The sequence below is a fragment of the Papilio xuthus genome, unplaced genomic scaffold (genome assembly GCF_000836235.2).
Source record: "Papilio xuthus unplaced genomic scaffold, Pxut_1.1 DF828952.1, whole genome shotgun sequence".
Lineage (NCBI taxonomy): Eukaryota > Metazoa > Arthropoda > Insecta > Lepidoptera > Papilionidae > Papilio > Papilio xuthus.
The window spans coordinates 2,036,652-2,053,508 of record NW_013529697.1 but is presented as its reverse complement, the minus strand read 5'-3'; the positions used below and the strand labels follow the sequence as shown (position 1 = coordinate 2,053,508).

At 32.3% G+C, this 16,857-nt stretch overlaps 2 protein-coding genes across 2 annotated transcripts; both read right to left on the bottom strand.

The window, feature by feature from the left end:
• Positions 1-4,909: 4,909 nt before the first annotated feature.
• Positions 4,910-8,618, bottom strand: LOC106123413 (uncharacterized). The gene is made up of 5 exons (XM_013319722.1): positions 8,537-8,618; positions 7,148-7,280; positions 6,583-6,719; positions 5,941-6,014; positions 4,910-5,043 (listed from the first exon to the last, which is right to left on the bottom strand). Exons 1-5 carry the CDS (start codon positions 8,545-8,547, stop codon positions 4,910-4,912), a joined length of 489 nt encoding a protein of 162 aa, XP_013175176.1. The 5' UTR covers positions 8,548-8,618.
• Positions 8,619-13,731: 5,113 nt separating this feature from the next.
• Positions 13,732-15,977, bottom strand: LOC106125045 (neuromedin-U receptor 1-like). The gene is made up of 4 exons (XM_013322133.1): positions 15,589-15,977; positions 15,209-15,309; positions 14,488-14,595; positions 13,732-13,927 (listed from the first exon to the last, which is right to left on the bottom strand). The coding sequence occupies exons 1-4, from the start codon at positions 15,959-15,961 to the stop codon at positions 13,865-13,867; spliced, it is 645 nt and encodes a 214-aa protein (XP_013177587.1). The 5' UTR covers positions 15,962-15,977; the 3' UTR covers positions 13,732-13,864.
• Positions 15,978-16,857: the final 880 nt, after the last annotated feature.

Sequence of the window (16,857 nt, the reverse complement as noted above, 5' to 3'; positions counted from 1 at the left end):
CCGTTATCAGAATATTTCGCATTTTACATTTAAAACATACATGTTATGAAAATTAAAATGTTCAAGTTTTGAGCATATTTTCAGGCAAATTTAAATTTTATATAAGGAAAACACGTATGCTAGTGTTACTTATATGCAATCTCACTGTTATAAAACTCGAGTTTACTGTAAAGTACGCATGTTCCCGTCTAGTCGTTTCGTATAAACAAAAAGTTACTTGAACACAGCTATGAGGGTTCGTCGCTGCGCTAACTTCTTACTCGCCAGCAAATTATAAAAAGTTGTGTAAATATTTATGTAATACTAGTTGTCGCCCGCGACTCCGTTTGCGCAGACTTAAACAACTTAATAAGTAGCCTATGTCTTCTTCCGGGCTATATCCTACATCTATACCAAATTTCAGCGAGATACGTTCAGCCGTTCCGGAGATACATTCAGACAAACATCTATCCATCCATTTAAACATTGGCATTTATAATATTAGTAAGAAGAATTTATTGCTTCATATAGTTTTGCCTAACAGAATCTAAATAACATAGTTTTAACCATTTACCTCTGTCTCAAGCTCATTGTCAAGAGTTTTGGCGTAAGATTTGAAAGGGCTTGTACTAATTATAGCGGACTATTTATAGATTTTTAGTAGAAAATTTTGTATTAATATAAAATTAATTAGTTATTTTGCAGAGGGTCCTTGTGTCAGAGCGAAATAGTTAATATAATTTTCCTCTTAATTCATTTCTTGATACAGGAATCCAATGTTTAAAATACTGATTCGTCATTCTGTTAAAAATATCACATCAGAATGCCATTCTTACTAATCTTATAAATGCGAAAAATTACATGGATGGATGGAGGGATAGATGTTTGTTAGAACGTATCTTCGAAAGGGTATAACGGATCTTGATGAAATTTGGCACAGATGTAGAACATAGTCTGCAAGATAACAAAGCCTACTAATTAAGTATTTTTAGCTCCGCGCAGACGAAGTCGCGGACGAGAGTTAGTTTTAAATAAATTTTAACATCTACTTTAAACGTTATTTCTTTATGTATCACTCTTTACTTTATTTTTAACAATACGACTTCGTTAAACCGAAAAAAAATAAAATCAATTTGACTTTTATGAAAGAGCTTTTGATAATTCAGATAAGCAAGATTTCCTTTTCGTGGAGTGAAAAATGATGTTTACTTATAAGACGAAAAACACACCGGCTTTTCGTTACAATAGAACCTATGTTAACATTAATCTTCTGTTAGCTTAGTTGTTTATAAAAACGCATCTGGCATAGATATGTCAAGGACATAGGTAATTATTATAATAATACCTTGCCTAAAGGGACTCCTTTTTATTACATTTTATTTTATATCATAGATTTAAGACTATATGTAATTATAGAAATAAGGATGTATATTAAATATAATAATATATAATCACATTGCATAACCAAATTTATGAGTTATTTTGGATTGTTAAAGACAGCAAGAAGTATGAAGTATGCAAAAAACCGAGGACTGCATACTGTCAGGCATTGGGAAAGACATATCCAAAAAAACTGTAAACAATTAAATGTACATTATTTATTCTCGCATAAAAATACAAAGATGTAGTTACATTTTAACTTAACCTTTGCTGCCTAATCTAGATATATTAACTTAATATTAACCTTTTGTAATCATCATCCAGGCGATGTGACACAGGCTGATGATGATTATATAGGTTACAAAAGGTTAATATATGATGTAGATGTACATCTACTAGCTGTCGCCCGTGCCTCCGTCCGCGTGGATATATATAAAAAAACTTAATTAGTGTAGCCTATGTGTTCTTTCATGCTATGTTCTATACGTATACCAAATACAATCGAGATACGGTCAGCTGTTCTAAGATATCTTCAAACATCCATCCACCCATCCACATCACATCCATCTAAACATTCGCATTTATAATATTAGTAAGTTAAATAAAAAGCAGCTCATCAAGGCATAAAACAAATGGTATCCTATGTCCGTCTCCTGGTTTCAGCGACGTCCTCACCAATTTTCAGCCATATCGGTAAAGCCGTTCTTGAGTTATAAATAGTGTAACTTACACGACTTCTTTTGATATAGATGTAGGGCAGCTAAAGGTTAAGTTCTAATGTACATATATCTTTGTCTTGCTATGCTTCTAAAAGTTTTATGAACTAATATCCAAGGTTTATAGAGTTACGAATAAAATGTCGAAGTGGTAGAACTTCATATAATATTCCGTTTACTGTTGATTACACGCACGTAAGATCACATAGTTAATGCATAAACACAGATTACTTCTCAGACCGTCAGAACTGATAAACCTGTGTAAATCTATTGACCTTCTATTGTAATATATATCAAGTAATTTTAATTAAGACACTGAAGATATTTCTTAAGTTATCTTACTAATGTTATAAATGCGAATGTTTAGATGGATAAATTGATGGATGGATGGATGTTTGTTTGAAAATATAGTAAGTAGTAATATATCGATTAAATTTGGCACGAATATAAACCATAGTCTGGAAGAACACATGAAAAAATAATGGAAAATAATTTATTGCTTAAACAAAAAACACATAGGCTCAATCATAGTTTTTTTTTAATAATGTTTTTTTTTTATTCCGCGAGGACGGAGTCGCTGGCGACCGCTAGTGGAGTATAAATACGGTTTAGTAGTTATCGCTTATTAATAAATAGGACACGCTAATCCACCTCTGCCTTAGGGCCGAGAAAAAACAGTCCGGGCCGCGGGTCGGTATCCTGAACTGAACGCGCGATGAGTCCTTTGATGTAGGTACATTTTTATAAACAAATTCAAATTTCTTGCACTCATTTTAATCGATCACTCCTCGTCAAAGCATGTTCGTTCCTGAGAATATAATGAGCGATAACCTTAAAAAATTCTATGTCTGAAATTATGTAAGGTGTTAGTATACTTTGTACGCAATTCGTTATAAAGACGAATAAAGAAACGACAGGCATAAAGTTATTGCCGTCGCTTCCTCTTTCCGTTTTCCTTATTTATTTCATTCATTTGTAAATAGTAGACGTCTGTACCTTTATGATTTTCCTTTAGCCTCATATTCGTATGTTTGTCATCATTATCATGAACTCACTATACATCTCCACCGAGGGGCTTGGAGCTTACCCTAAATTAGGGGTGACTAGGCCATACTCAACCACGCTGGCCAAGTGCGGTTTAGTTGACTTAACACATATCTTTGAATTTCTTCTCAGATATGTTAAGGTTGGCATCACGATGTTTTCCTTCAACATAAGAACGTCGGGAATAAATTTAGGTGCATATGTTAATCGGAAATCGATAAACAAATTGTTACATGGCGGGATTTGAACCCAGAACCTGTAGATTGCAAGATTCAAATCCTAACCTGAACTCCCGTCGCTCTTCTTGCATTCTATAGTATAAATATATTTTTAAAAATTGATACGGCGACGCATCTCCAGTTCCTCTGGTGTTGCAGGTGTCCTTGGGTGTCGTTGATCAACTCGGTGTTCCCGTCGCTCGTTTGCCCCCTTCTCTTATAAAAAATATACTCGATTTTCTCCGACTACTATCATTTATGTGGAGTGTATAAATTTTTCCTTTCCCACTTTATGATAACCTCAGGATGAACGTTTTTATACATTTATTTGATGATCGGATGTAAATAACCGAAACAAAATGAAACGATCCAACATTAAATACGGCGCCTACCAATAGCTGTAAAAATACTATAAACATGTTTACGACTATTCTAACGGACAATTTGGCTTTGTCTTTTATTTTACGTGTTAGTTAACGACTTGCCTCGCGGAATGTGAACTTACGTAAGGAGATCTTTCCTTAGTACATTAACAGAGTAATCATTTTTTTTAATAAGTCCAATAAAATCTAAGGAAACTACGAAAATATATCCTTTTCATTCTTTTAAAAAAATAAGTTTTTGGACATTTATATCTGGAGATTTAAAAATTATACATTTTCTCTATTCATTGAATAATAATACAAATGCTACTAAGGAATTTTATAATTAAATCTTACCGATATCATAAATACGAATGCTTAGATGGATGGATGTTTGTTTGAAGATATCTCCAGAACGGCTGAACAGGTCTCGATGAGATTTGGTATACATGTAGAACATAGTCTGGAAGAACACATAGACCACTAATTATGTTTTTTTTTTAATTTTAAGCACTCGCAGTCTCGAGCGACTTAGTTACTTGTAAATTGCTTATGTTAGTAACAGATTTAAAAAAAAAATACATGGCCACTACATTTTACAAAAAAGATGGCTAGCCGGTGGCGGAGTGAAATAAATGGATGGAGAGTAGGCAAATTTCATTGCGGCTTTTTATGAATACAAGCACACAATGATAACGTAATTTTTTCTTTATTCATCCTTTTGTCAAAAATTCCCGCCCAGGGTGTGGGAAATGCTAAAACCGTCCCAGGCAATTATAGTCGTAGTTATATAACGTTCAATGACAACGCTTGTGGTTAGCCGTACGTTAAGCTCAAGCGACGTAATTGCCATCTCGTACAAGCATATGCTTGATGCATTTGCAAATTAATATAATTCCAACCGACTGAATAGCGTCTTTAAGTCAAAGTATTCGTATCACCTTTAAATAACCTTTTTAACACATTAAAATGATACAAAATACAATAAATTATGGTCTTACAAATTACGTAAATATTGTGGCCATAAAAAAGAAGAGACAAAATTACTTATGTAATATATCAATTTATATTTAAGTCCCTTTGAAATGCTTTATGTAGGTTGTTTTCGTAATAATTAGGCAAAGTAAAGCTTTAAAATGGAACATCTATTTTAGTAGTACTTAACAAATTATAAATAGCATATCTATCTATACAAATTCTTGGTCCAATATTAAAGGGAATAAGCGTAGGGGTAACATCTGTTTGTGTTCTCAGGCAGAAAGCGCTCGGGAATAAACGTCTCCGATCCAGGATACAGGTGCTCATCTTGATGCATGTCGTACACGTGAATCTGACAGAGGGTGTCTGCAGGGATTTTTTAGTACGTGTATAACATTACGTTACAAAAACCTTGTGTTTACATTGCCGAAATCATACGAAAAAACAAACGTAAAGCTTCGACAATTGTCTAGAATCTGTGTCAAATGCTTTTTTAGGTTAAGGAATACACCGATTATATTCTCTCCTCTGTCGAAATATTAATCATAAATATCAGTTCCAAGACGGCATCCGTCGATCTTTTCTTAAGAAAACTAGCCTGATTATTTATTAGCAAATGGTTTTTTGCGTTAGTCAGTCTTGTATTGACTGGTCGTTGCAGAATCTTGAAAAATAAGAAAATGGGTCTATGATTTTTGACATCTTCTTTGTTATCCTGATTTGGAAATATGCGAAACGATAGCAGTCTTGAAAAAGTCCGGAAATTCGCGGAAGTGACGAACGATTCAATTCACGTCGATGTAAGGATTTTTATTTTATTTTCAAAGTCGTTCATTTATTTAACATTAATGGAAAAAAACGTCGACAAAATTACATTATGTCGATGATCAAAGGTTGTTAGCTTTAGGATCCATCAACGGTGTCAGGTTACCAATTAATTAAAAAATATATGTAAAAATTGGAAAATTTGCTTCTATTTATCAGACATTAAGTTGAAAATGATGGCAAAGTACTTACTTAAATTAACGACGGGTCTTCTGTCATTTCCTGCTTTTAAATTAAATTTAAAACAACAGTTTTAGATTAAATCAAGGTATTTTGAGTACGGAATACCAAAAAAAAACAAAAATATTACAATATAACTGTATAAAAATGTTTTTAGCTATTATAATTAAGAACTTAGTAGATATTTTATAAGATCAAGTAATAATGAACTCTTGAAAAGACACATTGGGTAAATTTTTCTGCAATTTCTTTCATCACGTGCATTCCGACCAAACTCGTACGCATTCTGGAACACTTCCAGAGAATCTTTGTCTTCACCTCTAGGTTCTAAGCTGAAACAATTATTTTTAATATGTTTATATTATTTATGGCGATAAATTAATTAATTATTACCCAAAACAATCTTATTATATATCATAATTTGTATATGTGTGAGTGATGTAATGCGAAACGACGCACTGCAACTATGTTACGAGTATATTGATTCACGGTATTTTTAATTCATTTGAATTACATTTTAACCTATCGCTTAGAGTGCAATCGAATAATATTATTACTTTGTCTGTTATAATTTTCGAATCGATCTTAAGGACCAAATATTGATTTCGGTCATAAACAGTAATTTATGGCTGGACGTAGGCCAACAATATAGAGCATTGGATATTTTCGTCTTTGTTCAAATCACGTAGCATCGCGTTGCAATCATTCATCGTTTAGGACAAAGAATAGTCATTTTTATGAATGACAGTCATAGAAGATGTCGCATGAACTGAACTCGTGTTGCATAATATTTTCAAGCATTTTAACAATAGAAAAGTGCAGATCTGTTACAATAAAGTTCATTATTTTAAGCGAGAGCATGACAAGTATAAAAATGTTGCGGTGATATAAAATAATCACCTGAGCATTAATATTAAACCTGTGGGTAGTTCCCCGTCCGGCCCCGCTTCAGCCGCTGCTCCCAGAGCACAATAGAGGAACCGAGTGCATTGTATTTTATCATACATTAAAATTTTTCTCCACCTTACGCTTGGTTTCTGTAAAGAATTTTTGAAAAATTTGTTTAGTGAAAAGAACTCGACTTTTATAAACGAAACTTAAATTAAAAAATATATAAACATAGAAGTAGAGACAACACGCAATCTCCATGTTTTATTTTAGAGACTAGTTGCCGCATGCGACTCCATCCGCGCGGAATTAAAAAAACTTAATTAATAGATTATGTTCTACATCTGTGGCAAATTTCATCACGAAACCTTGTAACTAACATAATCCATCCATCCATATAAACTTACACATTTATAATGTTAGTAAGATTATTTACGAATAAGGGCCGTCTTACAGTAAATACAGATAGCCTCAAGCGTTTTTATTTTTTATTTTATAAGCTTTATAATAATTTGAGGAAAATAAGTATTTTAAGATTGTACTAATTAATTTTGACATCGAGTTTAATTTAAATTACCGTGTAATTCGGACTCGTATCCCTTTTGAAAAGAAAGCGAAGAAGTTTGGAGGCAGTCACAGCTTGATAATCCTGAACAAGTATGTGTATGCAGTACAGAACTCCAAGCAGCAAACCCAACAAAATTATTAATCTGAAAATACAAGAGATGAAAGCATATAATTATAACATAAGAAATCTCACTGTGGGTTTCTGACACTAAAATCCGTATTTAAAACATCGTGTTCTTCGACAACACAGAGATAATAATATCTTGTATGCCTAGAGTTTGGACTCAGAAAACCACGGTAGTTAAATTCGGGTATCAAATTATTTGGTAGCAAACCGCTTTGTCTCACGCTCTTGTACATGTTTGAGATGTTTGATTACACTAATTTGATAATTTATCAGAAGCAATCATAAGTATGCTTTGGTTCACTTTTTTGGGGTTGCTATTTTATAACCTTTGCACAGATGTTGTGGATAAACTCGAATTATAAAACGGTATCTTCGGAACGGGATCTGTAGACCTTACAACAAATTACAACTGAACCTCAAAATTATCTATGATTTAGCGTTGGTTTCTGACACCAAAATCTCTATAAAACACATCGTTATCCCTGTCTTTCATCTTTGACAAAACAAAGATAGCAATATGTTTAAAACGAGAACATCGGTCTGAGAATTCCACGGTTACACTTGCAAGACTTCAGAAAAATTACTAAATCATGATATACTTCTACTACTTAAAAGACTAATTATAAGGGAAAATTTATTTTGCATTAAAATGTCGACAGTTTTAATTACTTTTTGCAGATTCATACATATTTTATGGAAGTAATTAAAGTCGTAGATGTGATGTTGTTAGGAAGTATTCTGAGCACGTCTCCCAACGACGAGGTTAGAAGATTCACAATAAAGGAAAAGTTACGTAGGAAGACGACTATAATGACCATAATTAAGAAATTTAAAAAGTATGAAAATATAGTATCCTTGAAGAAAAACAAATTAAAATAAGTTATATATATTTTAATGTTTTTATTAATATTCAAAGACATTTAAAATATAATGGTCGATAGAAACATTTGCCAAAATTGTACTAAGCTCCATCTGTTGCTAAACTTTTAAAATAAATTAAAAAAGCAAGAAAATTAAATACATATTACATTTGAATCTCTTTGTATGTTTGATAATAGCGTCTTAATAAATAAATCACAAGACTCGTATGACGTGGCAGTGTGATTATTGTTATGACAGATTTATATTTTGAATACGGAATAACTTAACGTTCTCTTACTTATTTAAATATTTAAAATAAATACGCAATACAGTTTTTTTTAATATCAACAAATACTACAATTATTAACAATTTTATTATGAGGAAAAAAAAGAATTAAAAAGAATCCTTACTTGTATCCCATATTTATTTGACACAGTGTGTAAATAAATAAAGCCGCCGTTGACACCACTGCACGATGCCTATACTTAAAAACGTTTGTTTTTCCGTATATCCTTATTACTAAGTGTGACTCCGTGTAACACATTCAAGTTGAAAAGGTGCTTTAACCGGACCTTTTGCGGGTCAATTGTGTCATATGCAAACTGGACGTCTAGTACGTGGCCGTAACTGGCGGGAAAGTGGTCCGTTATCTAAGGCAACAAGTTTGAAATTTAACTGCCGTTTTTGAATAAAGACTGGATTAAGGAGTATTAATCAAAGACAAATTTTAACTTTTAAAGTAATTTTGTTACCAAATATATTATACAAGTAAAACTAGTATAACTAGTATAGCAACAGGAAAACTGCTATATTGGCGTTATTATAAAAAAAAACACTAAATTAATATTATTAACCATGTGAACAATTATATTAGAATGCATAAGCATAGAGAACTCAACCTCTTTTAAGATAGATTAGTATAAGAAGTTGAAGCATCGAATCGCCTGTTAAAATAATTATAAAGTAGGGTATTAGAATATATTAGCCGAGGGAAGCCAGCAGCCGGCGGCAGCAATACTATCTCACATTATTTACAATTCATGTTAAACTTTATTAAAACTCTATTACACTATTATTTTTTTAGATTTTGTTTTTGGAAAAGTAATTACAATTTATTCCTAGAAGTTTTATCTATTTCAAAAATCCCTGTTTTAAAAGAAAAAAAATAAGGCATATATTTTCATTACGATTTTATAGTATTTTAACGCCATCTGTTAGAAAATTATAAAAACAATAAAATACACAGGATCAGGTTCCCATATTTATAATGTACTAGCTGTCGCCCGCGACTCCGTCCGCGAGGATATATAAAAAAACTTAATTAATGTAAGCCCACACATCAATCTAAACATTCGCATTTATAATATTAGTAAGTTAAATAAAAAGCAGCTCTTCAAGGCATAAATTCGAAAACAAAAATTAAAAAATGAATAAATAGTATCCTAAGTCCGTTTCCTGACTCTAAGCTACCTCCTCACCAATTTTCAGCCATATCGGTGAAGCCGTTCTTGAGTTATAAATAGTGTAACTAACACGACTTTCTTTTATATATATAGATACAATAAAAGATCTTTTTTAATTACATCACGCTTTAATAGAAATATGTCAAAGTTGAGAGCGAACACTCCTGAACCAGTACTTTTGCTAGTATTAAAAGTTTATACTTAAATACTGTTCTGCGATACTTAATCTATGTTACTTTATACCCAACAAGAGCAGTACTGTTGCATAACATAACGCGAAGTGCGCTTATCTCTTTAAGAGATGACTCGCTCCGGCGCTCGCTTTCTTCTTGTAATGACCATAATCGTTGTTGTACTTACGGACAAACATTATGACATTATTTTAATTAACATTCATTTAATACCCTTCAGTCTCCACTGGTGAAATACCTAAACACTTTATCGGTTAACCTTTATATCAATTTCATCAGTATACTTACGCTGTACCATTTACATCATAAGAAAAGACAATTACTTCTCCCTGTGTAAAGCACCCGCCTTCCGTGGAATACGATCATTAGACCATGTGAAGCCGACAGAAGATCGTGCGCGGAAGACCATATACAGACTGATACAAATGTCAGTGGGCTAATATATGTCATGTCATGCACAAATCTATGATATACCAAATTTATAAATGACAATATTATTAACAATGAATTTATAATGGTCACAATACATGTTTATCCTTTAATATTTAATTTATTTCAAAACTAGCTGTCGCTCACGTCTCCGTCTTCGCGCAGTTAAAAATGCATCTTATTAATTACCCTATGTGTTCTTCCAAACTATGTTCTACATCTGTGCCAATTTTTATCAAGATCCTATGACCTGTTATGGAGATACCTTCAAACAAACATCCATCTATCTATCAAAACATTTGCATTTATAATATTAGTAAGATAAGATGTATAAAGCTGGGTTGGGTTATTTTACATACAACACATGTTCCCTTATTTTCAATATCAGTGAAACGAGATAATTGATTTGAGAACCGTTCATTTAGCTAACAAATATCCTGAATAATCTGTCTGTACTTCGCTTTCGCTTTGTTCGCGTAAGTTATTTCCAATATCGACATGTTATCAGACACCTCATTAACAAGCTTAAACAATTGAAGAACGGAAGATTCCAATTTCAAATAATTATAAAATATAATTTTTCCTAAAGCAAATTATTGTTTAATCGAAACAATCTTAATCGAATAATACAAAAAAATAAATATTCATAATAAGAAGAGATTACTTAATAATATATTTTAAAAAAAAATACGCTTCGGTAATAGAAAGCGAAATAAAGTTTCATATATTATAGTGTTCGCGTAGTATGAATCATATTTTACATTTAAATTTGTATTATCCCAATTTTTTTATTATAAATGTTGGTAACTCAGTTATAACAAGGATCGTTAGGTCAACAAGAAGGAAACACGCAGACAGACAGACCGGTTGTTTTACGTATAAAAGTTCTGTTTAATGTTTTTCCTCGTGTTTGCGAGAGTTCACGCAAGATATTAAGTTTCGCAAACAGATGCCTGTTAAGCGTAATGTTAATAGGATTAACTCTAAAATGTTCATATTTATCAGTACCGTATTTTTAGACATTATGAACTAGAATCATTTGGCGAGTATGACGTGCTTTCGTTACAAAGTCCAGTGACAGAATGATTAGTGAGAGGACACAAACGTCTACATTTTAGTATGGCTGTTGGGTCAATACACTGCCACATTTTCGGATTTTCTTCCTAACAGTATGTAGGGAAATTTCAATACATAAATGATATCATTATACGCTACAACGCTTAACAACTTTTAAATACATAAATTATATTATTTATAACAATTTAAATGATTAAATATTGAATCGTTAGCGAAACAAATGAAGTAAAAGTAATTTTAATTGAATACCAATTCCCGCCCACCTCGAACATTCTGGAATGTAAAATTCGAGAAAAGGAAAACCAATTTAGACAGTGATTGATGGATAGGTCATAAGAGTTATTAGGGATTTGTAAATTTTAATAACATCAGTTATTAAATTAAAACAGTATTTTAATATTTAAAGCGTAAACTTTTCTGGTAAATCGAAATTGAGCGAAAGGATTAACGTAAAATTTAACAAACTTAAAGTTAATATGGAGATGCATAAAGCTTACATAATCTTTTTTTTAACATAAGGTGGAAAACGAGCGAGCGGCCACCTGAAATCGCTGAAATAACGAAGTGACCGTTGCCCATAGACATACGCAATTGAATATGGGTTGCCTACCTTTAATCGATGGAGAAGAGGATGCACAGAAAGAAAATATCTTCCCTTTCCGTGCATCCTGTCATCCGGAAAGTCCACTTCCACTACCCGTCCTTTTCTTATAAGAAAAGGTGGGAAGGGAAAGAGGACTAAATTATGCCTAGTTATGCCTAAAGTACATATATGTAATTAAGATACCGAGAGCGTCGGTGGCTCAGGGGTCAAGCACTTGACTTGCAATTTGCAGGTCCTGGGTTCGAATCCCGCCATGTACTAATGTGTTGTTTGATTTCCGATTTACATATGTACATTTAACCGACGTTTTTACGGTGAAGGAAAACATCCTGGTATCCATTCAACCTGCACATATCTGAGAAGAAATTCAAAGATATATGTGAAGTCAACCAACCCGCACTTAGCCAGCGTGGTTTATTATGGCCTAGTCACCCTTAACTTAGGGTAGGCTCCGAGCCCCTCGGTGGGGCCGTATAGTGAGCTGATGATGATGATAATTAAGATATAATAATTTTCGCTTTGTGAAAATGGAGTATGAGCATAAATATTTTAATGCAATTAAACTGTAGTATGTTGGCAGTGGTCCAAGCCGGAAGTACTTTGGTGGTCGCCATTATTAAAATAAGCTGCGCAGATGTTACAAGAAATATGCACTAGTAACCATTGTTTTTACACTCATAGTTGGTAATAAATATAATTTACTTTCACACACCGAACTATTACTTTTTTGTGACTGAATTGCCACTGTTTGCCTTGAGGAGGTATTTAGTGCTTGAGGTGGCCGAGCGCAGATGGCACTTAGCCTAAACCTCGTTTAAGAGTAACTAATCTCGTGGACTTCCTCAGGAACCTCGGCTCGGGCCGTTACATCGTTATTATTACCGGATTGGGCACCGAACTATAATACTCTTAACTTTTTAACTTTGATTATAAATCAACTAGCTGTCACCCGCGTCTCCGTCCACGCTAAATTAAAAAAAAAACTTAATAGTCTATGTGTTCTTCCAGACTATGTTCTATATCTGTGTCAAATTTCATTAAGATCCGTTGAGCCGTCCCGGAGATATCTTCAAAAAAACATCCATCCATACAAACATTCGCATTTATATTATTAGTCTGATTATAGTTATTAAAATGGGAAATGGGTGAATTTACAATTTAACTTTTTAAACGAACAATCATCATCAATTTTAATTATTTTTTTAAATAATTATTAAAAACATTAATTAAACTTAATAATTTAATATTTATTGACACATAAGATTTAAAGTTACAACTAATTAAAAATAATTGTTTTATAAAAAGTAAAATTAAGGTGATTCTACATTAATTTATTTATGACAAAGCGTTATTGATTTTCAAGGATCTTAAATATAGTTAATTATTGGAACAAAGATCAATAAAATATTGTCATAAGTAAATTATGACAAATAAATATTAAAATACATGACAACTAATATTAATAATATTATCTTTTTAATATTATCTTATAATACTTTCACGGTTAGTTATGAATGATAAACTTTCATAATAAAACTTCACTTGCATTTTAATAAAATTATTAGTGTTAGTAGTCAACCTTAATCTCTAACCGTGGTTTACCACTGAAAAAACACCTTACAGAAACACATTGAACTGATATAAAAACGGCTAAACACGCCGCGTCCGCGAAATAAAACTAGTCCTACTCATCCTGATGAAGGGCTCCCGATGGGCTCGAAACTAGTCGGTGCCGCCACCTGACGAATATACGTGAGTGTTTAGCCGTTTTTATATCAGTTTATTATAATGTCTCACAAAAGTTTGAATAATTTAAAAACACATTGTTTTAATAAATTTGTTCATCTGAATAAATTATTATGGCACTTCAAATCTAACCGTGTAATTTCACTGTTGTGCCACTAGTATTAAAATGTATATCTAAGTTTTTTTCACATAGCACGAGAGGGACAGTGTAAACTCACGATAACCGTTTCACACCGCACAGGTCGTTTGTAATTCGATGCGTTGCCTTTTAAATTTTGTCGTCCATAGCTTCTGAAAATGAAATAAATCGTGTTATCATGTTTTTTTAATCTTTAAGATCACTTTCAAATCACACAGAGCTTTATCTAGAACTGTTTGGATTCCAAACACCGCTAGCAAAACATTGTTCGTGATAAAAGATGTTGGTAAATTTTTAAAATCATTTCGTGTACGTACAAAAAAATTTCGTCAGGCATATTTAGTATTAGGAACTATTTTTTTATAAGTATTTTTAAATTAATGTACCCAGAATCTTTAAATGTCCGTTAAGGGTGCCTTAGTGTAGAAAAATATTAATTTAGCTCTGGGTTATTTTTTAGATGGATTCAAACGAGCCCAAGCCTGACGAGGTTACATCGTTTCATCGCGTAGTTCCTACAGGCCATCTTATAGCTCCATCTTAAAAGTACCATGTCATTATAATATTGCATTGTCACGCGATTTATACAAAATGCAAAATTTTAGCTCAATCATTAACCAGGAAGGTAACATCGGGACTGTTAAAATTAAATAAAAGCATTTTAATAATATAAACTTCAGATTTAAACATTAAAATTCGTTCAAACTCTCACCTTGAGTGATTTTCTGAATTTAGTTGACATCAAACTGAACAATATAGGATTTAGGACGATACTAAACCAGTTGTGAAACAAGGTGATCCGCTGGCCAATGCTCCACCACTGGAAATATATTTTTTTATTACTAACTCACATCCTATTAATCTATCAATATCCTTATCAATAATCGACCAATATCATAAGCCCAAAGGTAACACTTCAAATTAATCGATCGGCCTCTAAACGTAAGAATAAATAATTGTTATTACATTTCTCTAGATCGTAAATGGAATGGAACAAATGTTATATTGACATACGATTCAGATTATAAAAACTGACTTATTTTACAATTATAAAGTTAGGCTCTAAATACAGTTTTATGTTCAATTAGTTTATTTCAATGAAAAAGTCTTAAGCTTTAAAATATATTTGTAAATTTATTTCTTAATAAGTTCTTTCCATTTAAAATTCAATAATTACTATTAATGTAAATATTTTGCAAACAATTAACCTAATAAAGGAAGTATAAGCCACGAAGTTATAATAAATTACACAACAGAGAAATACGTGAGCAATTTATTGTCATAATTTGTCTCCCAAAATTCTGAATACATTAATCATTGTATATTTACTTCGAAACTGTTACGGAATAAAAAATTACTTTCCTTAACTCATAACGTTTCAAAAGAATATGTTTTGATCTATCTTATTTAACCATAACTTAGAAAAATCTTACCTTTTTGAGATGCATCAACTGCCTCATATTGTACACGAATATCAGCACCCGAAAGAAGCAGAATGGCAACCAGCAAACCACGAAAGACAGCGTCAGTGCTACTGAGCATTAAAACATCGTATAGAATAAAACTTCACTTTCATTAAAATCATTAAAATAAACTTACATCAATTTAATGACAAAATTTTAATGTAATATAGAGATTTTAACCAAGTACAATCAACTGTACATACACAATTAATCATTTAACTGAGGTTTAGTTTAGATCCCATCATTGTATTAAGTAAATAGAGAAAAAACTTAAATATATATCTATTGTTCTACATTTAGTACATCACGTGGCTCTATGATAATGAACAATTTAATCAAAATTTACTTACTAACAAGCTTGTTAACTTTCCGTCTATTATCTCTATGATTGAATATCTGACTCCTAGAATTGTTCTTCTCAGCAAAACTAACTTTCAAAGCTATCATTGTATAAACAAATAGCATTATTGCCAATGGTATCGCAAATGTCACCAATGCTAGCACGCCATTTATTACTCTTGCGAAAGGTGTAGGTATCGTAAAACACACTGCTGACTTCTTTGTCCTCACCAGTTCCACAGTCCAAACCTCAGGCAACGTCTCCGCTATTGCTATGATTAAAACTATCACCATTACTTTCGTCACCCGTCGCCATACTGGAGTCGATTTCAACATCATTGGATGCCATATCGCTATGTATCTCTCCACAGCCAACGTTGTCATTATCAAAATGCTATTATTCCAAAGTAATATCACAAAGAAGAAATGTATCTTGCAAGCCACGTGACCAAAGCGATACGAATCGCTCAAATGTTCATAAATCTCCAACAACATAGCGAACGATACTATCAAATCGGAAATCGCCAAATCAAATAGATAGTAATTCGTAGCAGTATGCATAGTTTTATCCGAATATATAACGAAGCAAGTTAATAGATTACCAATTAAACTAATAAAAAATATTGCAAATAAAATAATTACAAACAACACAATTGTCCAAGACTGCTCCTCGCCTCTAACTCTCACTAAAAATTGTGACCATTGCTCGATATCAAAATCACTTGTTTCTTCACTAATATTACTCATTTTTTCTCAAATTTTAGCTACTTTAACGTCCCGGGGATATGCTTATCTGTGTGAATCTAACGCTGTAATGAAGGTGCACACCATCGGTGTCTATTTGCCAGATAATGGGCCCGGCAATAATCGTGTTTGCTGAATTGAGTATACATAAATGTGTTTAAGTAGATTAATTTTTGTAAAGCTAATTCTACAAGCGCTTCGTTTCTTTTAGTTGGCATTTTAGTAGTACACATCACAACGTTCTTTTTAAATATTGTTATAGAAATTTATCATCCTCAAAAAATGCGTCCTTGACGTTGACAGTCTGTAGACTCGTTGCATTAAACTAATTGATTAGACCTTTAGGTTACCGTATGAGAATTCGAGATATGTGCGTTTAACGTAACATTTGTACGCTGATCTAACACAAACTTTACAAAACCCGTGGAATGGTGGACTGTTGCCTTGAATCATCTACTGATTTCTCTTACGAACATTCAAACAATTTCATGTTGTCAACCACTTTCATACTATTATCTTATCTCTAACTAGAATAC

Bases quoted from the DNA above. Each gene is read 5' to 3' on its own strand.
- LOC106123413 (XM_013319722.1), bottom strand. The intron at 6,015-6,582 runs GTGATTATTTTA...TAATTGTTTCAG, and splicing joins GGTTTAATATTAATGCTCAG to CTTAGAACCTAGAGGTGAAG. The intron at 5,044-5,940 runs GTGATGAAAGAA...AAATCCCTGCAG, and splicing joins CGAGTTTGGTCGGAATGCAC to ACACCCTCTGTCAGATTCAC.
- LOC106125045 (XM_013322133.1), bottom strand. From the start codon at position 15,961: ATGACAACGTTGGCTGTGGAGAGATACATAGCGATATGGCATCCAATG. The intron at 14,596-15,208 runs GTAAGATTTTTC...ATATATTTCCAG, and splicing joins AGTTGATGCATCTCAAAAAG to TGGTGGAGCATTGGCCAGCG. The intron at 13,928-14,487 runs GTGAGAGTTTGA...TTTCATTTTCAG, and splicing joins AATTCAGAAAATCACTCAAG to AAGCTATGGACGACAAAATT.